The sequence below is a fragment of the Oryzias latipes genome, chromosome 4, assembly GCF_002234675.1.
Source record: "Oryzias latipes chromosome 4, ASM223467v1".
NCBI classification, from domain to species: domain Eukaryota; kingdom Metazoa; phylum Chordata; class Actinopteri; order Beloniformes; family Adrianichthyidae; genus Oryzias; species Oryzias latipes.
In genome coordinates, this window is record NC_019862.2 from 7,926,693 (window position 1) to 7,953,950 (window position 27,258).

The window sequence follows — 27,258 nt, forward strand, 5'->3', positions numbered from 1 at the left end:
GCAGAGGAACAATAATAAAACCAAGATCTGCATGTTTGAATTTTGCTTTAGCAGCATTTATCCTGAAACCAGGGGTGTCCAAATCCAGATCTGGTTTTCCAAAAATCCTGCCTTATCTGCTGCTAATCACATGGATCAAGTATGTTTAGCCATAAGAAGCTTCAATGGCAGGTTGGTTGGAAAACACGGACACTAACCCTCAAGGTCACTCTGGTCCTTCTTTATTCTGGAAACTCCAATCCAAGAACGTTCATGAACATCACCTGATCTTCTGTTGAGCATCTCCATTTGGACATGGGGCCACGGCTTTTTAACCTTCACAAAGATGAAGATCGGCTATTTTAAAAGGTTCCTGAATTGTTTTAATGAGAGTAGAACAGAACACTGTGATAAATCACTCAACAGTACCATAAACAACCACAGGGACTTAAATGTCAGTAAATACAAAATATTTGAACTCATGTGCAATCCAGGTCCTGTCTGTACAAAAGGAGGGACAAGTACAGGCCAATCAGATCTGCAAATACAAACCCTAAAAGAGGCGAGGCAGAAATTCAGCTAAACCATCACCACACGCAGCTGTATGTCTCACTGTACCTGTAGAGGCAGTTGTTGTCTTAAACATGTTTGACATTCTGCCACACAAGTGAACAGTATGTTACGTAGCTTTAAAAATGGCAGTGTTGCAGTCTCTTGGTGTGATCTTTTCTGTAGGAGTCTGGAATAAAACAGCTGAACAAGAATAACTGTGAAGCGGTCGGAACTGTCTCCGCTTCTGTTGGCAAGTTCTTGGCAACAAGTGAGCACCACGCTGTAGTATTGATCAGTATGATGACTAAAGACTTTTAAAGAAGATTTTTGCAGAGTAACGCTGCAGTTGGCAGTTTGTAAAGTTGTATTGGAACAGTCCGTTCAGGGTTGGGATACACAAATATTCCCATTTCATCTCAGATTCCATCTGTACACCAAAGTCAACACAAAACAAGGAGCATTAGAAATCTATCAAAGCGCCACAGAAAACCTCTATTGCATGCACTGTTGTCCGAAATGATTCAAATGTTCCAACAGTGAAACATCTGTAGAGTCCACCTGAGAGGAGCTCGGCCCAATCAGATCATTTTCATGTTGAACTTTCGTGCTCCACCTTGTCCGCCGCTGGCTGCAGGTCCATCCACCTTTCTGAAGGAGTACTCCACAGAGAAGTTGTTCTTGTGTTGTCCTCTGCCTCGGCTCCACACAAAGAGCAGAATAAAGCAAAACAGAACCACTCCCAAGAACATGATGCAGCCCATCGCTGTTGAGATGAGGATGGTCTTCAGATCCAGAGTGAACTTCAAGAAGACTCTAGTATCGTTCAGGTTCGTATCATTCAGGTCCCCAACATAGTACGTGCGATTAGCCATGAGAGCCGCATCGAGCGGCAGCCCGCTGACAGTGAGCGTAGCAAAGTAGGTGTCATTTCCACCGGCATTACTGGCGATGCAGATGTACGTCCCGCTGTCAGTCACCTGGGCATACCTGATCTCCAGCGTGCCCTCTGGTAACACGGTCAGTCTGCCGTTACTCTTTGTGGTTATGCGGCGCCGCTGTGGAGAGATCCAGAAGACGACAGGGGTTGGCTCGCCCTCGGCTTTGCAAATGAATGACACGACTTGTCCCTCGCGGGCAGAAACCTGCTGCAGCTTCCTGTTCCGGATTTTAGGCTTTTGGCAGGTAAAATGGTCAAAAAGGGCAGAGTCAGAGAAAGCATTGAGAGCCCGTTGTTGCACCTCAACCGGCGTCATGCACACCGGTGAGGCACCGTCAAAATTAAGTGTCTTCCTGCGCTGAAGGATCCAGAGCAGACGGCAGTCACAGGCCAGAGGATTTCCGTCCAAGCGCAGCGTCTCCAGCGTGTTGACCGACTGAAAAGCTGCTTCCTCCAGCGTTACCAGGTTGTTGCTGGACAGGTTAAGAAGGTGGATTTGTCTCAGACCACCGAGTGCATAAGGCTGAACTACCGCCAGCTTAGTGCTGACCAGGTGCAGCTCCTTCAGCCGGATAAGATCCCGCAGAGCCCAGGACTCCAACACAGGAATGGGGTTGTAGGACAGGTTGAGGCTGGTGAGGTGAGTCAGGCTGCGCAGGGCCGAGGTGGGAACGGAGGTGATGTTGGTGTGCGTGATTGCCAGCCAAGACAGATTCAGACCCTGCAGGCAATGGGGGGAGATATATTCCAGAAAAGGCCAATGGTCAATCTCTAGACCTCTCAGGCTTCCTAGTTTCCGGAAATTCTGATCCTCCAGGGCAGAGATGCTGAGGTAGCGGAGGCGCAGCGACACCAAGTTGTGCAGGTAAGACAAAGACTGGCTTGAGATGGAGGTGAGGTTGCACCTCTCAATGGTCAACTCTCTTAGTCCCACTAAACCCAGAAAGGCTTTATTGGAAATATAAACCAGATCATTGTCACCAACCTCCAAGTTCCTCAAATGTTTTAGGTCCTGGAAAGTAAAGTCCAGCAGAATGACGATCTTATTTCCGCTGAGGTCCAGCGATGTCAGGTTCGTCAGACCTGAGAACGCCCCCATGGGCACTAGCTTCAACTGGTTGCCCCGCAGTGAAAGTGCCTGCAGGTTCTGAAGGCTGGAAAAAGCATTGGGCTCCAGGACACTGATGACATTATCACTTAGGTCCAGCTTCTCCAGGCGCGGAAATGGCAGCAGATCACCGTGCTCTACCCACCGCAGCTTATTTCCACGCAGGTCCAGGATCTTTGTGTCCATTGGGATTCCATCTGGCAGCGCGGCCAGGCGTTTACCGAAACACGAGACGGCCTTCAGCTTGGCTGTGCAGTCGCAGCGTGGCGGGCATCCCTGGCTTTGGCTGAAGGACACGCTGATGATGAGAAACAGGAAGAGGAAGAGCCAGCCCTCGTCATGGTCCAGGTTTCTCCCCATCATCACCGTCTCTGCCCAGGCCTCCGTCTAGGGTGGAGTCATCAAGGCAGTCACCTGGGGAGGGGGCAGAAGAGCGCGGGAACAATTAAAAAGGGAGACCAAATAAAAGCTTGGTCAATTACAAAAGAAATAAATAGTAACCAGTTTTAAGTCCTTAATTCTTGTTTTTTCTAATTTGGATCACTTTTCTCACAAAAAGCTAAGTATTTGCCCCGCACCACGTAACAAATAGTCCGCGTCGCGGCGCACCCCCGCTGCAGTCAAGATTCGGCGATACAAAGTGATACATATATGCTGATCATTCCGATGGGTTGAATAAAGCATCAGTTCAGAGAGAAAGTTCACCTCTTACTACTTGTTTTTGTCCAAATGAAGAAGCAAAAGGTTGTTTTAAAGAAGCCGGCGCAGTGATACGAAACATTTAAGCTAGGTGACTGGAACTTGTTTTTTCACCATGCAGTTATCCTGTGGTATATCACTTTTTAACGCACACCCAGCAGCCAATGAGAATCGAGTTTTCATCCGGACCATGGTATAAGGAGAAAACATTTTCTACATAAGGTGCTGTTAGGACACAATTTAATCTTAAAATTAGCTAATAAACACCAGGGGTCTAACCATTAATCAATGATTCAATTTTTATTCCTACGTTCAACCAGATCAATCTGTCCGAGGCTAGTTGTTAATCGAATTGTCCTAAACAGTTGATAAAATCGTTTCAAACTTGGATAAATCAGTTACATCGATATTGGAAAATACCATTTGGATTGACGTACAGTAGGTTTGTTTTCCTACAAGGTAAAAAATGACCAATAACAGCGGATAACACATGTGATGCGGCAAAAACTGATCAGTCCATCTTTCCAGTCATGTGACCATCCAGTGTGCTAGAATGTTCTAAGAATGTTCCCTTTGGATTCTTTGGATGTGTAAAAACAACACTGGACTGAACTCTAGGAAACTAAAATGTCAATAAATTTGACATTTTTTCATTCTTGCTTACTTGTTTATTTGGACACATATTTCATGTACAATCATACTACAAATGTAGTGCCCCCCCCCCCCCTCCCCCTGGTGAATGCGTGAAAGGTCATAGCAGCAGGAAGATGGTAACAACAATTCAGGTCACTGCATCATCACCACGCACACAAACACATAAAGACAGACACACACATAATAACAAATAAATACACATGAAAACAAATAAACACACACGAAAAAAAAGGAAACACACACGAAAAAACAATTAAACACACGTAAAGACAAACACACGCAGAAGCTTTTACTGCAGGTCACCACACTGATCTGCTCATGAACGACTGTGAACGACTAACAGCTGCACACATCTGACAAGAGAATGACTGAACTTGACGGTCCAATCAACTCAGTGGTAAAATCCAGCTACTTTTCTTTGAGGCAGTTAGTGAAGGTGAAACCATTTTTACCAAAATGTCATTCTGAGACAGTAATCCATGCTTTCATTCGTCTGGATTACTGTAACTCTTTCCATTGGAGTCAGCTAATCGTCCCTCTCACATCTCAGACTGGTCCAGAACGCTGCTGTTCGGGTTCTAGTCAGAGCGCGTGTAAGCAGTGTTGAAGAAGAAAATGAAAAAGCATTTTGGTGGATTGCTTTTTCATTTTAATTTTGAGTCAAAAAATGCCGTTACATTTTGAAAATGAAAAAGCCTTTCTGGTTTTGACTTCTGTTTTTACTAATGCTATAGAATCGCTTCCATACAAAACAGACTCAGGCTTATGCCGGGGGACTGATCAGCTCTCACAGAGAGCAACATCTCTGAACGCCATAAATGTTCATCTCCATGCGAGGAAGAGTCCTCTTTGAAAGGTCAGTTCGGCCAGCAGAACCGGCGGTTCTGCGCTGCTCAGAGGAACAAACCCCAGAAGATCCATTAGCACTGAGCAGGAAGGTGGAGGAACAGGAGGTGTAGAAAGGACTTGATGACCTCCAGCCGCAGGAGCAGGAGAACCTGATGTGCTGTGACACCCCCCCGAGGCTTCTTCAAAAACCCAGCCGCTCCATTTCTGTTCCCAACACCTCAACCTTCAACAGTTTGTTTCCTCAGGGCTTCAGTCATTAGCTCCTCTGGGTCACAGATGGATGGAAGGTTCTACCGGACTCCATACTTCTACTGGACTCTTTCTGTTACTCCTCGCTTAAACTTCCCTTTCTCTGGGGCTAAAATACAGAGTTCACCGTCCTCAAACTAACGACACCTGTGTCTTTTCGGATGGAGGTGTGCCGCAGAACCCAGTCCACTAGAGTTGGTTCTGGATAAAGTCTCCAACAGACGGAAGATCAGAAATCTAAATTCTAAATGTTTCAGGAACTTAAACAAAAACAATTTTAAAAAAGCCTCTAGAAGAACTGACAGCCCCTTTAGGATGGAGCTCAAAGAAACCGGAGGTGGTGCTTATTTCTGAAATAAAGATGTTGCACAACTGCCTGGTAATAAACTCTAATCTATTGATCTGCTTTGCTGCGTGTGGGTGCACTGCCTACAGCGGAAACCCGAACAGAAAACGAGGCTGTCAGACCAACAATAGTGGTGCAGGTGGAGGAGACAGCTGAGAGATGAGAAGGAGGATGGTGGGCGTGCCAAAAAGTGACACAGGCTCAGGTACAAATACAAAAGCTCCAGAAATGTCTGTGCCCACTCATTACACTTTACATAAGCCCCGCGCTGTCGGCATCATGATGAAGGGCCCTCCAGAGAAAACATTTGTCATGAACATCAAGGGATGCCACGGTCAGGGCCCCTGGGACACTCCAGGCCCACAGCAGAACAGGTTCCAGGCAGTACAAACATGCACCATCACACACTCAGATGCTGAGGGCCCCGGGTCAAAAGGGACTGAGCTCGTTCCTTTTTATGTCCCTTCCACCTTGCAGTGCTGTGACGGATGTAGTTTCCGGCAGGGTCATGCCACCCACCACAGGCAAGGACACCCAGTTACCAGGCAAAGAAAAATGAGCTGCAAGTGTGTGGGAGGAGAACATTGTGTAACGCCAGAGTCAGAATATAATCTGCAATGAGGTTAAGAAGAAAAACTACAGATGAACATCCCTGAGTGGATGGATGATTTCCAGACATTTGTGTGATAAGAACAGGAGTCAGAAGACGGTAAGAAATGGTCTGGTCCTTTAAACCCAAATGAACCCTCAGCTCCATCAGATGGGTGGAGTCCTTCACGTCTGCGGACCGCATGTCATTATGATGATGGCAAACGCTTAGAGGCTTCAGATACGTTTGTGTCCATGGACACCACGAGCAGTGAAACCGTACAGCACCAACGGGTGATTAGAAATGTGCCCTGCCATGTGCTGTGAATTTTTAATGAGGAACTTTTCAGGCCTTCCTGCTGTAAAGGCTTCAACCAACAGCAGATCATTTATTGATGAGGCTTTGCTATTCGATTATGACCCAGAGACACGCAGAGTTTGACCTTAAGAGGAGCATTAATTACCACAGAAAAACTAGCAGAAAACGCCAACAGCTATTCTCTGCTGGAAAGTGCTTTTACGAACATTTCCCAGCAGATTTATCTGAGGTTATTAATAATGTTGAGAGAATTCGACTCAACATTTATACATCTGAGAAAATGATAGACAGACAGACGGACGGACGGACGAACGGACACATAGATAGAATCAATAATAGATTGCCTTGCTGAAGTTAGGTCGTGGATGTCGGCTAACTTTCTTGGCCTAGATGAAAACAAAACAGGTAACTGTGTTTACCCTTAGTGGTCGAAAAGATCATGGTCTTGATTTCCTTTCTCTTGCCACTTTTGAACAGTCTGTGGTCACAAACCTGGGTGTTAAACTTGATGCAGCTCTGAGGCTGTGCTGGATTTAGGATGGAACCATCCATGTAGGATCTACCATACACCTCATGAGAGACATACAATGCCAAACAAGGTCTGTTTCAGGTGCTGGGGAGCCAGAGCACCCTGGTAGAAAGTGGTCTACTGGAACAAGATGGAAATGGACTAGATGTAAGGACAAGGTTCTGTTGGAATACCACTACTCCACTTATCCTTCTCAGAGAGGTTACATGCCGAGAATGTGGAGTGAATGGATGCTTTGAAACCACAATCAAGGAAAACTGCCAAGCAACTTGTAGCTCAGTGTTCTAACATCCTCAAATGGCAAATCCTAACACAACTTGAGATTGAAGAGATACAACACAAATGCAACATCATGGAAGAACTAGAACACCAGGTCAGAGAGGAGGCTATTAGCTCCCAACCTGAACTTGGGAACACAGCCCCAATAACTACTCATATGCTGAGCGAGGTGGGCAACTGACCTGAAAGACAAGATCATGACTAGAATGAACACCAGGCAACCCCCACACCAAAGGTGATGTACCACCTGAAAGTCTCCTGGAAACTGTGAATGAAGCACTGAGGGCAATTCCTACCACAACAATCACAGAAACCAATGAACTGGTTTACACTTAAGCTGCAGTGAACCTCGATGCTTGAAGACCATACATGCCCACCATGTGAGCAATGGTTGGAGGCCAAACAACTAACAGCTGCTCTCGACAACCATGGGACATTCGATCAATTTCGGTCAGGTTTTCGCAGAGCTCACTCCACTGAAACAGCCTTTCTCAGAGTCACTAATGACATCCTGATGCAGAGTGATGCAGGAAAATGCTCTGTGTTACTGTTATTGGACCTGACCGCAGCCTTTGACACTGTGGACCATTACATCCTCTTGGACAGGCTGAAAAACTGGGTTGGGGTCTCCGGATCAGCCTTAAACTGGCTCTCCTCATAATTGACTGGCAGATCTTTCTCTGTTGTTTTCTCCAAGTTTAAGTCCTCCTCTGCTCCCCTCACTTCTGGCGTGCCCCGAGGCTCAGTTTTGGGACCTTTATTGTTTATTTTATATCTGCTGCCTTTACAGCATATTTTAAGTTCTTTTAATGAGATTTCTTATCACTTTTATGCTGACAATATTCAGCTTTATGTGTCTTTTAAACCCCAGGATGTTTTTAAAATACAGACTTTACAAAGGTGTCTGGATTCAGTTAAGAGCTGTATGAATAACAACTTTCTCCAACTCAATGAAGCCAAAACTGAGGTCCTAGTTTGTGCTCCTGACAGTTGTCTCCCCCAGATAATCCATGAGCTCGGTCCACTTGCTTCTTTTTATCAAGCCCTCTGTCAGGAACCTAGGTGTAACTTTAGACCCGGTTTTATCCCTGGACTCTCAAGTCGGGTCACTTGTTCGCTCTTGTTTTTATCATCTTAAAAACATTGCAAAACTGAGTCCAATTGTGTCGCGTTCTGAGATGGAGATGCTCATTCACAGTTTTATATCCTCCCGTCTCGATTATTGAAACTCCATCTTCACATGTTTAAGTAAAAAATCTCTAGAACGGCTCCAGGTTGTCCAGAATGCTGCTGCCAGGCTTTTAACTAAGTCATCCAAGTTCTCACACATCACCCCGTTGTTAATGCAGCTGCACTGGCTCCCCATTCACTACAGAGTGCATTTTAAAATCCTGGTCTTAACATACAGAGCTCTTAATGATCAAGCACCAGTCTACATAAAAGACCTGGTGCAGCCATACACTCCCAGCAAGTCACTGAGGTCATGTGACCAGGGTCTGCTGGCTGTGAAGAGAACCCGGTTAAAAACTAAAAGAGCCTTTGCCGCAGTGGCCCCATCCCTCTGGAACTCTCTTCCTCTCAGCCTCAGATCTCTGGACTCAGTGTTTTTTCTTTTAAAAAGCAGCTAAAAACATATCTTTTTAAAATAGCTTTTTCTTAATTTCTTTTTAACATGTATTTTTACTGTGTTTTACTGTTGTTTTATCGTGTTGTGCTGTGAAGCACTTTGTGATTTTTATCTGGAAAGGTGCTATACAAATAAAGTTTATTATTATTATTATTAGGTTAAAATCAAAGCTGAGAAGTGAGTCAACTGACAGAGGCCCAAAGAGAAGCCGAAGAGATACAGCCAAATACCTGGAGCATAAAACTGCCAATCAACAAAGGTTCCTGGCCTTAACCCGCCGCCTCAAGAGGTACACAAGAGACCATGAAGCCGGACGGATGACCAGGCTGTTCTTAACCTGCAAACATGTACGCTCAGTGTCAGGGTCATAACAGCAGAGCAGACCCACCAAGGCTGGAAACTGAACTGGAAAAGTATTATGGGAGAAAGAGGCAGCACATACCAGCAGCAGTTCTCAGTTACCCTTAATGGGATTTTTGCCAAAATCCTCAAGACAAACATGCCCCCTCCCCCCTCACAGAGTCAGATTTTCTAAAAACGTCCTAAACTGTTTGGTTTGCAGAATTCTAGGTGCCTTAATTAAAAATGAAACTGACGTTCTCGTTTCTCTAAATCAATTTTTAGGAGTCAGTGTGTCATCAGCATCAAAGACGCACCTATGGGGCAGCTGGGGGCTTCACCGCCGCTCCACAATCACGTTGTGTTTTTCCTCACCACTCTGTTTACAACTGAAGGTGAAACACAAACATTGCAGTTTTCCTGCAGACACAAAATGTGTCTTCCCAGAGCCAGGCGGAGTTAACACAAAGCAGTCTGCAGCGCAGAACGGCGCTGTTTTTGGCACCACACACAGTCTGTCCCTGAAGATAGATGCCCGTGCTCTACGTGATGCAGCTCAGCGACGTGAACGCATCCACACACAACCATCAGGACCTTTGTGTAACAGTGAGTCATTACTGGGCTTTGTTCCTCTCATCAGACATGGCAGACCTTTTTATTCTCTGCTTGTTTTCTTTTAAGAAACACAAAAGCTCACATTAAAGAGCCTAAAAATAAAAGATCTTCTTTTTTTAAGATTGTTTAGTTCTTATGGTCTAAAAAAATAATAAATCATCTTAAATTTAATTTCAAACTGTGTTTTCTCGCCTTTATTGTATTTTGGATTTAGAAATTAATTTACTAAGTTCATTAAAATACTGTATACGAACTAAAGGCAGCTGGATTACTGATGGAGTAACTTTACCTGCTTTGGTTTGTCTTGTGGGGCTCATCAATGTCCTTTGATGCTTTTAGTATGGATTGAAACATATGCAGTTTAGAGCCAATAAAGACATTAACCCTTGTGCTATTCTAGGCACTTTAACGTTGGGAGTGGGGTCATCTGGACCCCACAAGACAGTGCGCTGGACCATTTTTCTTCAATGATTTGTGATCTTCACTGGTGTCCATGCATTACATGAAATCCTCTTCACCTTTATCCACCTTTGTCATGGTAGTAATAACATGTCAATGTCAAGGTGGGGTCATAGGATAGCACAAGGGTTAAAGCAGTGCTTCTCAATTATTTTTTGCCAGGCCCCCCCTAGGAAAAGAAAATGTTTCGCGCCCCCCCTGACCCCCCCCCCCCCCATAACCCCCCCCCCACACACACACACACACACACACACACACACAGACACACTCGCGCGGTGACAATACATCAGGTCAGTATCTATAAAATTTGTATACCTAAAATTGTATCTTTTAACACTAACAAAAGAAAAAAGCAAAATAAATCCACTTTCAACAAATATTAACTTTATTTAGCCACAGAAACCCTGTTCTAGTCTAAAACAGAAAAGAAGCTGAAAGTACCTGAAATAAAAAAAATCTGTCATTCCTTATTTAAACTAGAAACATTTTGACCAACTGAACCATTTGATGCTGAAAAAAATAATTCAATCAATAAATAATATTAAATCTAAATTGATCTGAAACATTAACACAGCAGCACCAATATATTTAACGTTTTTAGTCTGAAGAAATAGGTAAAAACGTGCTGATTTTTTTTTTCTAAATGACGGATTGTTTATTTCTGATCTCATAAAAGTGCAGCTGTTTTCCTGCATTACCTGCTGTCTTTATGTCTGTCTGACACCAACTAAACCACAGGCAGACAAAGAAAACATGGATGGAAAATAAAGACACGTCATCAAAATGTCTACAATAGTTCATAAAGAATGACATTGTTAGCATTAGCTTAGGAATCTAAGGGCAGCGGTGATCTTGGGCAACAGGCAGCGGTAGCAGTGGTCCGCGTGCCCCGATTCCCCTGGCAGACAGGGCCCACACCACCCCTCCCCTTTCGTTCTCACTCGCGCAGCCGCGGACAGACAGAACAGACAATAGGAACCGAATAGTGGACCAGATTATTTTCCAAGCACTGAGCCGCTGTCACCGCTGCCCCCACGTTAAATTTGCGCACCGGACAAACCTGTGCCTAAAACCGCCACCACCGCGCGCCCCCCCTGGCATCGCTTCGTGCCCCCCCCTGGGGGCGCGCCCCACTATTTGAGAAGCACTGGGTTAAAGGGACACTCGGGGGTCAACAAGGACATACCGTATATCTTCCAATAGTAGCCACAACATTTATTCCAAAAATTTGGCTGATAGCCCACCGTTTATTAAAGACAGGCGGATATTGGAGACCGACGTTTATTAATTCAATTCAATTCAATTTTATTTATATATCCCAATATTACAACAATAGTCGGTGTCTATAGGAGACCGGTATTTCATTTATCACAGACAGAACGGTGATGGCTAACAGCATCATTTTGAAATTCAGTCATGAGTGCAGACAACACCACCAATGATCATTCCAGGATTTATTGAAATGATGACAACATTGTCTTATGTTCTAAATACCACTGACTGTGAACGTTTTCTCTCTTGGAAGCATCAACCTCTGTATCAAAAATCATCTTCTCTTTCTCGTGAATCATTTTCCTGGAGACACGCCCACCTTTCCGTTTTTAGAAACAGTTCTTCTACTTTGTCGCTCGCTTTCTTTGTATCTCCACCAGGAAATCGTTTGGTCCTTTTTCTGTAGTGTATCAATATCATCCATCTGCTGGTGCCATTCTTGGAAAAGTTTTGGATCCACGCCAAAGTATTGGGCAGATTCCTTACCAGAATGTTCTTTGGCATACGCCATCGCACGAGTTTAAGCGCTAAATCAAATGAGCGTTTTTTGGCCATTTCTACACTGGATCACAACATAAATACCACAGACAGCCGGCATCTGCAGGACTGTGCAGAAGACCGGCATCTAAAGTAATGAACACCTGTTAGACCCGGCATTTTTTAATATATATACGGTAAATGGTATTATTATTATTAAATGGTTCCTTTATGCTGATGATACAACTGTACTTCGGGCATAGACACACAAACATAAACAGGCTCCTGTGTAGACGTGATCTTTTTTGGGATCACATTTAGCATTATAATAACATTTGGAGGTTGGACACCTCCCACAAATGGCCTCTGTGATCAGGGTGCATTAGTCGGCCTACAGCCCCATCACTCACCCTGCATTCACATTACAATTTTTCTCCATTGGTTTGGCTCATTTTTTGAAACAGAAATTACATTTGTCCATGTTCTCAAAACAACATGGACCAACCTCCAAACTGCCTTCCTTTTGATTTGATCCCTGAAACTGAGAGAGGTCTCGTAGGGCCTCACCTACCACTTTATGTTATTGTATGGGACAATGTGAATTTCCACCGTGGCCCGCTCATCAGGGCCTGGTTTACTACTCATCCAAGGATGGTCATAGTGTTCCTACCACCTTACTCTCCTTTTCTCAATCCTATTGAGGAGTTTTTCTACGCTTGGAGGTGGAGAGTGTATAAGCATCTGGCTTAAGATCAGAAGTCCCTGCTCCATGCAATGGATGCTGCGTGAGGATGTCACAGGAGATCAGTGTGGGGGATGGTTGCCACATGCACGCCGTTTCTTCCCTCGTTGCATCGCAAGGGAGAATATAGGCTGTGATGTGGACGAGAATCTGTGGCCAGACAGACAGCAGTGTGAGGACGGCCAGCAGGGTGAGGATGATGGCCAGGAGAGGGAGGGGGAGGACAGTGACCAGTGAAGAACTGTTAGTTGTGAAACTCAAGCATTATTTACAACACTGTAGGCTGCATATCATTTTCATTCTTTTTTCTTTGTGTTCATATTATAAAGTATATTATGCTGTATAAAATTTCTTTTTATTCTGATGTATGAAAGTTACTTTATGTGTGTGAATGATAATGGTTAAAATTTCCTTGGCAGTGTGAGTGCAATGTGTGCTGTTATACCTAAGAGGCTACTCTTACCCTAAAATCCTTTTTCTTTTTCTCAGTTTTATGCAAAATTGGATTCTGTAAGCTATACAAAAACAGTGAAGTAACCATTGTCAATGTAGGACTGAGCTAAGACTGAAAGGTGGACATGAGGGATATTTTAATGGTCCTCTGCTATAGTGACACAACATCTAATCATTTTGACTTGCAGTGCCTACACAGTGCCAAAGGGACAAAGTATTTTGGTGGCACTAAATATAATGAGAAGTTTAGTTTAGTTTTGACATATGAGTGAATTGTTTTGGGAGAGATATGAGCTTTTGCAGGTGAACCATGGTGTTGTGCCGAACCATCCTCATCATTTTGGCAAAAGCACCAAGAGTGTTGAGAACGTCCGGCCTGCTTCAAGAAATGAGCCAAAGCAATGGAGAAAAACTGTAACTTATTCAGAGATCTCTAAGAGAAAAATGCCCCAGTTGCACAAAATGGCCTGAAACCAGAAGAAAACATGAAAAGATGGTTCATTTTCTTCCTTCGCTGAAACGCCTCAGTAACAAAGACAGAGATCCACTAAAGAAGGAGTGCACTGGAGACGTCATGGAATGAGGAGGAACGCAGTCAGGGGAGGCAAACAAATTCAACATCTGTGATCCAAAGGCCAAAACTCAGAGGCAGAAAAGGCAGATTGGTACACCAAAGGGACCGATTAAATCTAAACCTGGGACAGAAAATGGGTCAAAAACCAGACAAGTAACGACACAACGAACCGGAGAAGAGTGCGAGGAAGTGTCAGTCCCAAATACTGAGGCTCACAGGTAAGATAAACAATAAAACTTCCTACAGATTAGGACACTGTTAAACCTGCTGCCAATCAGCACAGTCACACAAAGAAGCTTCATTAGTTCAGAACATTAGACTCTTTGCCCAAAACCAAAATATCAAAGTGAAGTGTGATCATTTATAATTTAACTGTAACTGATCTTTTTATAAATGAATACAAACTCATGCTGCAGGTTCATGGGAATAACAGAAATAAAATAAATCCTCTTTAACTGTTTCACAGTCTCTTTGCTGATTGGGAGGGAAACTCAACAAGACGCTGACGTTAGGATGTGAAGGACAGTTTGATCTGAATCTAGGCTGGCATATTTTTCCTGGCTTGCTGCTCTGCTGTCACCAGCTGCCACTTTAATGCAGACTCTTTCCTCGCCAACTGGCTCTTCACTGTCACATGACCTGTCATTTCCAAACAGGACGGCACCTTCCGGATCTGATGAATCCCCTTTGGGTCACAGGGATGCTGGAGCCTATCCCACCCCCAGCCCACAGACTAGTTTGTTCCTCCAACTGGACGTTACCAGCAGGCGGATGAGGATGTTCTCTACTTTCAGGAACAGAACAGCGATTGTGGGGGGAAGGGGGGTCTGTTTTGTCCGTGCTGCATCACGGCAGTATGAAGCTGGATTTGACTCGAGCTGCTTTGTGGTTCAGCGGCTGTTTTCAATAACCAAAAGTCTTCTACATTTGGTGCATCTGCACATGTTGGTCCTGGTGGTGAAGAACCCAAAATAGTGATAGAAACCTAAACATTTAATAAACATGGCAAGAACCAAAGAAATGTCACCAAGATCCAAAGTGCACAACCCTCACAGCAAACGAGGAAAAAAAAGTTTGAATGCAGTGAAACTGAGATGCGTTCTTCAGATCCCTTTGCTTTATTTTGTTTCTGTTAAGTGGGTTTTAAATGGAGCAGCAGAACTTCTCAATAGATCCGTGTTTCTGTTTTTGCACAAAGCCGTTTTATGGATTATTTTCTCTGCAAACAAAGAATCCGGTTCCACAGCAAAGTGCTGCTTTGGTGGTGCTAAAGGCCTGCTCTGGGGTGACCGTGTTGTGTGTTCTCGTGGCTGCAAAGCTGGAACAGTTGAGGTGAAGTTGCAGAGGGGTTCCTGCCTCGCACCGCCAGTGTTTGCTGATCGATGACGGGGGTTCACCTTTGAACTCAGGGTTTGAATACTTTTTTAGCAATGGTTTTCCATAAGTTTTCCAAAACTTTTATATAACCTTTCATTGAATTTCCAAAACCTAAAATAAATACATTTCAGGCAGACTATTGTTGTTGGTGCTGCTACATCAAACTAAAACATCCAAGTTTGTCTGCCTCGCTGTTAAAATTGCAGTTAAAAAACTACAACTGTAGTCCTAAAAAATATTCAAGCAAATTCTGAAAAAAACTATAGCAAAAATCTGAAAAAATTATGGCAAAGTTGACTACATCCCCAACGTGAGCGTTTTGCTGCTTTGTGCCCGATGTTGTCGTCAGGAAATGGGGGACAGCATGTTTGCCCCCCCATGTGGTATATGTTTCATGTACCCTGATTTCTGTCTTCCTTGACTCAACGTCTAACGTTGTTTGTGTTGCTGTTACATTGTCTCAGTCCATAATGTGATTGTTTACCCTCAATTTTTGTGCTGTTTTCAGCTTACTGGCCTTGTGGTTGAGTGTCCACCCAGAGACTAGAAGTTCATGAGTTCAAATCCAGGCTGTGTCATACCAAAGACTGAGACCCAGTGCCTCTCTGCTTCACCCTCAGCATTAAGGGGTTGGATCAGGGGGTTGAACTGTGTTTGCAGCTCACCGCTCCCCCAGGAAAGGTGCGTGAAAGCTGATTTCATGAAGCTGACAGCTTCATGAAATCAGACGTCTCCTCACCAACACACAGATGCTCAGTTTTCTGAAGGTTATTTATATCCACAGTTCACATAATTCAGTTGTAAAGAAGGAAGTTTTGTTTTAGATTCTTTGTTGTTTGTTCCTAAATTTAGCTGTAAGAAGCAATCATGAAAGCATCTATTTTCATAAGCTATAGTCAGTTTTTCTAAGACACAAGTTTCTCTGAAGATCTGCATGTGCATCATCTGCTGACCGTCACAACAACCAGGAATTCGAGACGTTTCCAAGTTTTGTTCTGCCGTTTCCTCGCCTGCAGGAACAATTAAGAACCAAAAATTCAGAACTGGAACCGGACCCGGAACCTGGGCGTGGGATTACACCACACTCCTGTCAATGTGGCGGTCCCTTCCAGACTTCAGCTCAGGCTGCCTGAACGACCTACTTCAGTGCCCCCCCTAATTTGGTCCCAACCCGTGGGGGCGCGCCTTTAGGAGCGTCCATGTAGAGCGCCTGTAACTGAAATCTCCTTCTGCTTTTCCTGCAGCGAACGCCAAGCGTGGAAATGCAGATGGCTGGAAGGAGACCTGAAAACACTGAGACGTTTCAGGAGTCTGAGGTAATTCTGTCAAACTTTAATTACCGTTCTGAAGCAATTAAAGGGCCTGAAGTCTCGACGGCGGTCGTGAAGCTGCCTGTCTCCAACAAAAACCAACTGTGGATTAATCTTCAGACTTCCTGTCTGGGGCTCTGTGCAACTATGCAGCACAATGATGCTGCTGACATCATACAGCTTCTTCTAAACTGGAGAAGTTAGCGAAGAGCAGAGAAGAAGGCCCTGACCATGATGACACAGCGCAGAAAAATGGCACTTCTGTTCAGTGAACAAATACAGCAGAAAAAGGATGGTAGGAGCTGCAGCGCGATGTAGGCGGAGCACTGCAGGCGCTTTGTGGAGGTGATGAGGGATTATTGCCCCCGACAGAGCTGCAGAAAAAAAAAGGCTTTGGATGTGACAGTGAGGCCCTTCATGGAGGGGGGGGGGGGGGGGGGGGGGGGTGTTGCAACAATGTGGTCCAAAGCCACACTGCTTTTTTGTTAGGAGTAAATCTCAAAAGCCAGTCAGCAAATGTGGCAACATCGCAGCTGCTGCAGCACTGCAAAGTGTATGCATGTGTGAGTGTGTGCATGTGTGAGTGTGCACATGTGTGAGTGTGTGCATGTGTGAGTGTATGCATGTGTGAGTGTGTGCATGTGTAAGTGTGTACATGTGTGAGTGTGTGCATGTGTAAGTGTGAACATGTGTGAGTGTGTGCATGTGTAAGTGTGTACATGTGTGAGTGTGTGCATGTGTAAGTGTGAACATGTGTAAGTGTGTGCATGTGTGAGTGTGTGCATGTGTGAATGTGTGCATGTGTGAGTGTGTGCATGTGTGAGTGTGTGCATGTGTGAGTGTGTCCATGTGTAAGTGTGTGCATGTGTAAGTGTGTGCATGTGTAAATGTGTGCATGTGTGAGTGTGTGCATGTGTGCATGTGTGAGTGTGTACATGTGTGAGTGTGAACATGTGTGAGTGTGAACATGTGTGAGTGTGAACATGTGTGAGTGTGAACATGTGTGAGTGTGAACATGTGTGAGTGTGTGCATGTGTAAGTGTGAACATGTGTAAGTGTGTGCATGTGTGAGTGTGTGCATGTGTGAGTGTGTGCATGTGTGAGTGTGTGCATATTTGAGTGTGTGCATGTGTAAGTGTGTGAATGTGTGAGTGTGTGCATGTGTGAGTGTGTCCATGTGTAAGTGTGTGCATGTGTAAGTGTGTGCATCTGTAAATGTGTGAGTGTTTGCATGTGTGAGTGTGAACATGTGTGAGTGTGTGCATGTGTAAGTGTGAACATGTGTGAGTGTGTCCATGTGTAAGTGTGTGCATGTGTGAGTGTTTGCATGTGTAAGTGTGAACATGTGTGAGTGTGTGCATGTGTGAGTGTGTGCATGTGTGAGTGTGTGCATGTGTAAGTGTGAACATGTGTGAGTGTGTCCATGTGTAAGTGTGTGCATGTGTGAGTGTTTGCATGTGTAAGTGTGAACATGTGTGAGTGTGTCCATGTGTAAGTTTGTGCATGTGTAAGTGAGTAAATGTGTGAGTGTTTGCATGTGTAAGTGTGAACATGTGTATGGGTATGCATGTGTGAGTGTGTCTGTGTGTTAGTGCATGCCAACATTGTGCACACAAACACGTGCACACAAACACGTACACACAAACACATGCACGCACACACTGATTCTACTGAAAGCAGGGAAAACCGAAAACGAGTCTGAAAGAGGTCAAGAGCAAATCTTCACCAAAGACGCTCGTTCTCTGCTCCAAAAAGAGAACAAGGGGAGGGGGGTAGACAGAGAGGGGTGACTCAGATGCCCCCTCCAGGGGAAAGAGGGCAAAGAGGGGTTGAAGATGGGGGGAGGGCTTCATGGAGATGAAAGTCAAGCGAAATGACAAAACACATTTTCTAGATGCAGGATACCTGAAACCCCCCCACCACCTTGTTTCTGGCTTCCAGAGGGACTACCAGAGGGGCGTTCTTTGTGTGTGTGCACTGGGACGAGACGACAGCAGGAGCGCGATCACAAATTATTCAGAAGCTCTTTTGACCATGTTTACGTGGACATGCAGCCCGCAGAGCCGCTGACCCCCCCAGAAAAAGGCAGGGGGGGGCTGACCCCAGAGTGTGATCTGCAAGCAGGACATTCCTCACTGATCAGCGAGGACTAATGTGGTTCTAGGGTTTCAACATTCTAGCTGTAAATCTGTTTCAGCGCCTGTCAAATGCAGCAAATGCGACAGCAGGAGATGAAATGTTCATGTGTGTCTGCAGTTTGCCTGGCAGGCGTATTTATAGTCACACACTGTAAAGGTTGTGATCTATATTGACTAACAAAACCCCAATCTCCTCAGCAGCATGCCACGCAGTCCTCCCCCACATGGAAAAATGGATCTGGAGCTCAATGCTCCAGTTTCAGCCCCCCACAGGACCGGCCCGAACAACAGAGGACAACACCCCCACAGCTGGGAGTCAATGCAACACAAAGATCAGCTCCGTTCAGGCACTGCTGACTGGAGAGTTGTGACAGAAACCCAGGAGGAAGACGATGGAACAAGGAAGTGCAGACGGTTCTAAACTGGCTTGTTAGAGCCGTCTGTCATGAGAAGATTCAGACCCAGAACAGAACGATGACGATGCTCCTCCTAGCAGAGACAGAATCCCAACTTCCTTCTAAAAATATGTCTGGTCTCCACAACAAACGTGTCATGACCGCCATCGTTTTCATTTTCTCTGCTTCGATTTGTTTTCATTTTCTTTGCCTCGATTCGGACCAGACGCATCTACATGTACACCCCTTCACTTCCTGTTTGAAGCTCAAAAGATGAGGTACTTGGATCCAGGTCAGTTCACCAGGTGACCACTAGGTGGTTCATCACAGACATCGGTTGGTGTAAGGAATAAACTCAGTCTGGTTCCAAAAAATTTGTTCATCCTGTCATGAAATCATTCAAGAAGTTTGGTTTCAGGAGTTTGACAGGAGAAAACTGATCACAACTTTTGATGGACAGGTGACAAACCAATCCTAACCTTAGTGGGCGTGTTTCAGCGTTTAAAAAATCAGATTTTTGATAATTAGATAAAATCACACAAACTGCAGAAACAAAACAGATCTTCAACCCATCAAACCATCTCCAGAGAACTGCAATCTTCATCACGAGGAGACCTAATCCTCTTCTACATGAAGAGACTTCATCATCTTCATCAGCTGCGAGACGATAACGGTGTAACGGTGACGGTACGTTTGAAAGTATTTATGCTTAAACAGAGAAGTGGAAATTCTAAAGGCTTTTTTTCAAAAAAGTATCTGAAAAAAAAAGGAAGTCTGAAATAACATGGAGGGAAATGGCTTTTCAGTCACATTCAGCCTTACTTTACCTTCAATCACATACTAACTTCATTTCAAAGAGCAAGAATTAAAGATCAGTGGACGCCTGAATCTGGGGGTGTTGGTTTGGGGGGGTTGCTGTGGGGTTGAACCTGCAGTCGTCAGTGGCAGGTCCTGCCTTTAACCCTTTGCAGCCTGACAGATCTGACAGATTGATCAGAGAACTGCAACAACCATCCGCAGTTTCTGTGTTCCTGTTGTTGGGGCATCAGATGGACAAATGGAATGATGCACGCTCATGCAGAGGAAACAAGGAAAGATCCTGTGTTCCGTTCATCCGTCACGTTTGCATAATTGACCAGCGCTGATGAGAGCGCGACCTCATCCAGAACCTGCTGCATGTAACCAGAGTCTTTTGCAGGACACAGGTGAACCCTGACCGCAACTTCTGCAAACGGGCCTCAGCAGAGTCTCTGTGGTGGAACTTCAGCAGAATGAAGGGATGAATCTGCTTGATGAGCAGCAGGAAGATTCTCCAGCAATGCCTTTTCAGAAGCTGCCGTCTCCCGCAGACGGACACGGTTGAGTCGTTCCAAAGACTTCTCTTGGAAGACATTGTTTGAAGAACAAACACAGCCGGGTTCCAGGAAAGTGCTGCTGCAGGTGGATCACTGAGACCCATCAGGGATCTTCTGCACACCAAAGAAAAGCTGAAGTTTAGAGAGGTTATCCTTCATCTTTGAATGAAGGATAACTAGAGTCTTCCTCCAGAAGCTGGTTTACTGTGACCATCACATCATTTTCAGGAATTTTTACGGCGCCCCATTTTCCTCTGAATTTGTTCGGATACGGAGCAACAAACCAGACTGTGGTGAAGTGGGCTGGTTCTGATGGGTGTGAAGGAGACACTTTCATTGGGGCAGATACCAACCAGCTGTTTTTTCCTTTCCTGTTCTGTCACTCTGCATTCGGTTGAAACGGCGTGATCGGCGTCTCTGCCATCAGCAACATGTGATGCAGGTGATCATGTGATCAAAACAACCACAAGGGAAGTTCTGCTGTGAGCAGCAGACTTTCTAACACTGCAGAAACCTGCAGAACGGAGGACGGAGGACGTGAAGCCCGTTGGTGTTCAGAGGCAGACCAGTTGGAGGTCTGTCCATTGCTGGCATGTCAGTTTGAACCCTATGTGACCTTTACATCAGATTATTCTTCACACAGTCGTTCTAAAAAGATCTTTCATCTGGAAGTCACGTGAAAAAACTTAAAGTCCCACTCTGATCGTCTCATAATCTGTGGTCAAAGCATCCCCAGTGGTCTTTTTATGATGATGACGACGTTATTCGCCAAAATCTGAAAAACCTGACGTTTTCCGGGACAAGGTTTCTGCAGAGCGGCAGGAGTTCATTAGATAGTCACCTCTGGGTTGTGGGCAGACTGCTGGCGTGGAGTAAGCCCATCCCCCTTCCCCATCATATGTCTGTTTACGTGCTCTCCCGCTAGCTTACAGCTCCTCACAACTCTGAGCTAACATTTGCGTTGCGGCAAAAATGGCGATCAACAGTTTAGATCCAGATTCCAGCTCAGACAAGAAAAACAAAGAACCAAAGGACCATAAATATTTGGACAGAGACACGTTTTTTCTAATTTAGTTTCTGTACATTACCACAGTGAATGTTAAGTAAAACAACTCAGATGCCATTGAAGTGCAGACTTTCAGCTTTAATTCCATGGGTTGAACAAAAAGATTGCATAAAAATGTGAAAAACTAAAGCATTTTTTAAACACAATCCCTTCATTTCATGGGCTTGTAAGTGATTGCACAAATGAAATAACTGAAAACAAAATGGTCATTACTAATATTTGGTTGAAAAGCCTTTGTTGGCAATGACAGCCTGAAGTCTTGAACTCATGGACATCACCAGATGTTGGGTTTTCTCCTTCTGAATGCTCTGCCAGGCCTTTACTGCAGCTGCTTGGCCTTTCTGTCTGAAGTTTAGTCTTCAACAAGTGAAATGCTGCTCAGTTGGGTTAAGATCAGGTGACTGACTTGGTCATTCAAGAATATTCCACTTCTTTGTTTTAACAAACTCCTGAGTTGCTTTGGCTGTATTTTTTGGGTCGTTGTCCATCTGTATTTTGAAACTCCGCCCAATCAGTTTGGCTGCATTCACCTGGATCTGCACAGACAGTATGTCTCTGAACACCTCAGAATTCATTGGGCTGCTTCTGTCCTGTGTCACGTCATCAACAAACAAAAAAGTGTCCCAGTGCCACTAGCAGCCATGCACGCCCAGACCATCACACTGCCTCCACCGTGTTTTACTGATGATGTAGTGCACTTTGGATCATGAGCTTCTCCACGCCTTCTCCATACTTTTCTCTTGCCATCATTCTGGTAGAGGTTGATTTTGGTTTCATCTGTCCAAAGAATGTTTTTCCAGAATTGTGCTGTCTATTTTAGATGCTTTTTAGCAAAGTCCAATCTAGCCTTCTTCCTATTCTTGAGGCTTATGAGTGGCTTGCATCTTGCATTGTACCCTCTGTATCTACTTTCATGCAGTCTTCTTTTTATGGTAGACTTGGATATTGATACGCCTACCTCCTGGAGAGTGTTGTTCACTTGGTTGGCTGTTGTGAACGGGTTCCTCTTCACCATGGAAATGATTCTGCGTTCGTCCACCACTGTTGTCTTCAATGGACGTCCAGATCTTTTTGCGTTGAGTTCACCAGTGCTTTCTTTCTTTTTCAGGATGTACCACACTGTTGATTTTACCACTCCTAATACTGTAGCAATTTCTGGCATGGTTTTTTTCTGTTTTCTTGGCTTAATGATGGCTCCTTTCACATGCATGGAGAGCTCCTTTGACCACATGTTGTCTGTTCACAGCAAAATCTTCAAAATGCAAGCACGAGTCCTATAATCAACTCCAGGCCTTTTATCTGCTTCACTCATAATGACATAACAAGGGAATTGCCCACACCTGCCCATGCAATAGCATGGAAGTCAATTGTCCAATTACTTACGAGCCCAAGAAATGAAGGGATTGTGTTTATAAAATGCTTCAGTTTTTCACATTTTTATTCAATCTTTTTGTTCCATACATGGAATAAAAGCTGAAAGTCTGCACTTCAATGGCATCTGAGTTGTTTTATTAAAAATTCACTGTGGTAAAGTACAGAAACTAAATTAGAAAGAATGTGTCTCTGTCGAAATATTTATAGTCTTGACTGTACATGGATCTATTTGACAGTGGATGCATCAGAATGGGGCAGAACAGGGAGCATGTGGCTCCGCCCAGCGTATTTTGGATATCACAAATACGATCTTTATCAAACTGCATTTTTTCGTCTGCCCTCTGATTTACGATAATTTATGGTATAATAAAGAATGAAGCAATACTCAGAAACTATTTCATACATGTTCTCAATCAGAAAAATTTTCATGGGAATGAGTTTATACAAATATTTGAATAAGGATCCAAACGGATGAGTACATCAGACTTAAGCGTGAGCATGTTTTGTTGTAAATGTCTGCATCCTCATCCCCTTCATAGGATGGAAATTAAACCCAAAGGTTTCCACATTTACTGGCTGTTACTAAAGAAACCGGTGCCGATTGTGACAGAATCACAAATATTCTGCTAAAGCAGATCCAGAACCAACAGAATCAAACAGACGAGCTGTGAGGAACAAATATTCTGCTCTGCAGGAAGCAGGTCAGCCAGCAATCGCCGTCACAGCAGTCAAGTAGTCAGGTGGGGAGATGCTCTAAGCTTGTACAACCGTCTGCCAGCAGACGAGCTGTGCCGCCATCGCTCCAGATGGACATGTTGACAGCGACAGCTGGCGTGCCAGCACGCCTGCAGGTATCAGAAAGCCACTCGCAGGAGCTCTCCATCTCTCCATGCCCTTCATCCTTTTCCTTCCAACGGGAGCAGCAGCGCCTCATGTCACCGATGCTGCCGGCCTCATAAATACTCCAGAGCAGAGAACAATGTAGCTAACTGAGCAGTGCCAGCGCCGGGCTGATGTCACCACCCAGCTCCAATGACAGCAGAGAGGATGGAGGTGAGTGTGGGCGCAGGCCTGGAGAAGCCCACGAAGCGGATTCAGAGATCTGAGAGACGCTCGCATAAACCTGTCAAATCAGGAGGCTTATTGATTTGACAGGTTACAGGCACTCTGAGGTTACACACATGGAGGTGGGGGGATGAGATGCATTCAGGGTCGGACATCGTGATGGAAAGAAGAGGAAATCTGTGTCCGTCTTTCAAAGTTTCCACTTCTAAACAGTGAACGTGCAGAAAAGTTCAGCATTGTTTCAACAGCTTCAGGGTTTCCTGTTGAGAAGATCTTCATCCTCTCCTCCCCCTGAAAGACCCTCAGCCACCATCTTTACTCCCAGAACCTGCTGTTTCCTTCAGATGAGGCAGCCGCTGCTTCAAGCAGCTGTTGGTTCCTCAAAGTCCCTCTGATCGTCTCATGTCGCAGTGTTTTCACGATGATTATGGCTTTTTCAGCCGAAATCCTAAAACCTGCATCGCTTTCCAGGACGGAGTTTCTACAGAGCAGCAGGAGTTCATCAGAAATTCACCTCTGAGCTGTGGGCGGGACTGTTGCCGCGGAGCAAGCCCGTCTCCCCTTCCCATCATCAGATCTGCTGTATCAGCCCAAAGATCTCTTCAAATCACACACAGTCTTTTTTTGTTCTAATCTCCTTCATCCAACAGCCTGAAGGAACATTTATGGCCTCAAAGCAAAAGAGAAAGACCAAACAGAGACAAGCTAAGGGAAGGACCAAAACACACACTCACACACACACACACTACCTGTTGCTTAAAAAACCCTTAATTGATTTTGATCGAGGTATTATTATTATTGTTTATAAATGTTCACCTGAGGAACCACAATTTATGTGCAGACTCTCTGTGCAAAACTTGAGTAAACAAAATTGGTTTGCTTGACCTTTGGCCTCGTTAAAGTGGCACCATTGTGCGACATCACTGCTAAGGCGCCGGCAACAAAAAAGGACCAGCAACAAAACTGTAGACATCATAGGGGGCAGTCTTTAGTCGTTAGGACACTTTGTGCCAGAACTTAGGTCAGATATCTTAAAAAAATGTCAGTTTTGCTTTGCGACACTTGGACGGCGTGGTGATGGCGAGCTCGTCAATTGTTTGATAATCGCAGTGCTGAGCCGAACAAAATGACATGTCGTGGCATGTCATGTTTGGAAATTCAAAGTTATGTTTACGGGCGCTCTTCTGAGCGCGCTCTATTTTATGACAGTAGGACTGATGAACAAAACGGAGGCCGTGAGGGGGTGGGGCTTATTTTCTACTATAATTATTCCCTTAAAGAAACACGGAAACAGCCCTAAATTTACAGGCACTGCCGGTCTGGTGAAAACTCATTTATTTTAAAATGATTGACTACGCTCCCTAAATAATGACATCAGAGTGGCACCAAAATGATTAAGTAAGGCCACAGCACTTTTCTCTTGTCAAACTTTCTGGAAGATTCCAACAAAATTCCACCATCCACCCCAGAAAAACATCAACACTCACTCAAGCACAGGTGCTATCTCACCTTTGCACAAACAGTTTGCATGACTGAATGAAATGTTTCACATGTGTTAGTCTGAGTGCATAAGTAGGCATGTGTGAATGTTAGTGGTAGTATGTCCATGTGGACTTGTTTGTGTGTGAACACTTTTGGAGGCAACAGGTGTGTTTGTAACTTTTGAGTGTGTGTGGACAGGCCTCGCCCATTTTAGATTTTTCATGCATCTTAACCTGTCAGTTGTGATTATAAGGCTCCAGCAATTTGTTGCTTTTCTGATGCTTCATGATCTTATCCCTCGCTACTACAATCACCCCTCTAAGCCCCCCCCCCCCCCCCTTATCTGTCATCCCTCTCCTCCTTTTCCTTTCTGTTCGGTCCAACAAAAAATATTTACAAAAATAATTAACATGAATAAAGTTTAGCCGAAATTACAAAAGGGGTTTATTTAAATATACATCTGGTGTATCATAAGATTCATAACCCCTGTTGTAAAAGTAAAATATGTGCAACACAAAAGGCCTTCAGCTCTCATCTGTTTGCCCAGCTGTTGGACAGGACAAGTTAAAAAAAATTTTTTTTTAAAGACTTCAAAAGGTTTACCTGCAGTCACATAAATTCAGACTGTTCAGTGACTGAACAGAGAGGGTTTGCTTGACCTTTGACCTTGTCGAAGTGGCATCGCGGTATGTAATCCTAAAAAATGTAATGCTGGAGAAGAGTTGTTTTGGATTTGGCTCGCGGGTTTCACCAGAACAGGAACAGGGGAGGGGCTGAACAGCGACGCCCATTCTGTGCCGCTTGTGGCTTTAATTTTCTTTCTTTTTTTTAATGACAGGAAGGGAATCTGCTTCAAATCCATCTTTATTTTTACACTTTTGGACCAAAGTTCCATTTTGGGAACAAATCCAGGTGTGATAAATCTACCGCAGCGCTCTGATAGACACCTCCCATCTGATGATGGACTGAGCGATCAGTGAGGACGTCCGTCAGCGCAGAGGCAGCCACTGCCACTGAAGCGGAGCAGCTTCATAGAAACTGCATTCATGTGCACATTTTATGTCTACTCTGGCCGCCGTTCGACCAGAGCAGACCAGAGTAGACGCAAAATGTGCACATGAATGAAACGTTCAGGCGCTCACAGCGGCAGGATCAGAATCATTCTTTGATCTGCTTGAAACTGAAAAAGTTCTTTCTCTCTTTACAATCATTTATTCCTTAAGCAGAAAGATTCGCTGAGAAGAAGCGTACGTTAATTCGAGGAGAAGCGAGGAGATGGAGATGCCTCCTCAGAATAATCATCTGATTTAGTGATGCTGCACGCTGCTGAAGGCGAGGACTGACCGACGGCGAGCTGAGCAAACCCAGAGAAGACTGCCTTACAGGAGGCTGCCTTCTCCACCTCTTAGATTATTCCATCTGTTTGAGATCTGCGCATGTGTGCGTGCACGAGCATCTGTCCTAAAGATGACAAAAGAACAGGTGAGGTCCATCTTCTGATCCAGCAGAAGATGGACCTCACCACCATGTGACTGAGTCACAGATGGAGGAACCTCCTCTGAGACGGTTCCATCAGACCAGAACCAGGGACAGAAAACAGGAAGTTGACTCACCCAGGACGAGGACTTGCACTGCTCCTCACTCATTTACAAGCCTGCAGGAGCTCCGGTCACCTGTGTGCTGCTCTTCTCCAGGTGCAGATGGTTTTTCTCCCTTTCTTCCTTCTGCAGCAGCAGCAGCGGCTGGCCTGGAATGCATTCACTCGCCTCCCCCCTCCGTCTTCAGCGTCGATGATCCAAAATGAGCTCCGCCGTTCTCTTTGTGCTTCGGAGGCAGGAGCAGCTGCTGAATTTCACGAGGACGACGGCTGCGCTGCTGCATGCGTGTGTGTGTGGAGCCGTCAGAGCGTGTGTTGGTTGCTGTTTACTGGAGCTCATCTGCACTGTTGCTGCTTCACAGCTGATCCGTGCTGCATTCAAGTCCTGTGGGGAAAAAAGGGAAGAGGAGAGCCTGGTTTAAACGTTCAGTGTGGCTCAGCTTCAAAGGGAGG

At 44.9% G+C, this 27,258-nt stretch overlaps 1 protein-coding gene and 1 long non-coding RNA gene across 2 annotated transcripts; one reads left to right on the forward strand and one right to left on the reverse strand.

Moving 5' to 3' along the window:
* Positions 1-337: 337 nt before the first annotated feature.
* lingo3 (leucine rich repeat and Ig domain containing 3) lies at positions 338-27,258 on the reverse strand. Its single transcript, XM_023954117.1, has 2 exons — positions 26,822-27,258; positions 338-2,990 (listed from the first exon to the last, which is right to left on the reverse strand). The coding sequence occupies exon 2, from the start codon at positions 2,937-2,939 to the stop codon at positions 1,110-1,112; it is 1,830 nt and encodes a 609-aa protein (XP_023809885.1). The 5' UTR covers positions 2,940-2,990; positions 26,822-27,258; the 3' UTR covers positions 338-1,109.
* On the forward strand, positions 16,154-19,240 carry LOC105353894. The gene is made up of 2 exons (XR_908614.3): positions 16,154-16,339; positions 18,673-19,240. It is a non-coding gene; the product is annotated as an uncharacterized LOC105353894 (long non-coding RNA).

Excerpts from the sequence above, each read along its gene's own strand:
- lingo3 (XM_023954117.1), bottom strand. The coding sequence starts at position 2,939 with ATGATGGGGAGAAACCTGGACCATGACGAGGGCTGGCTCTTCCTCTTC.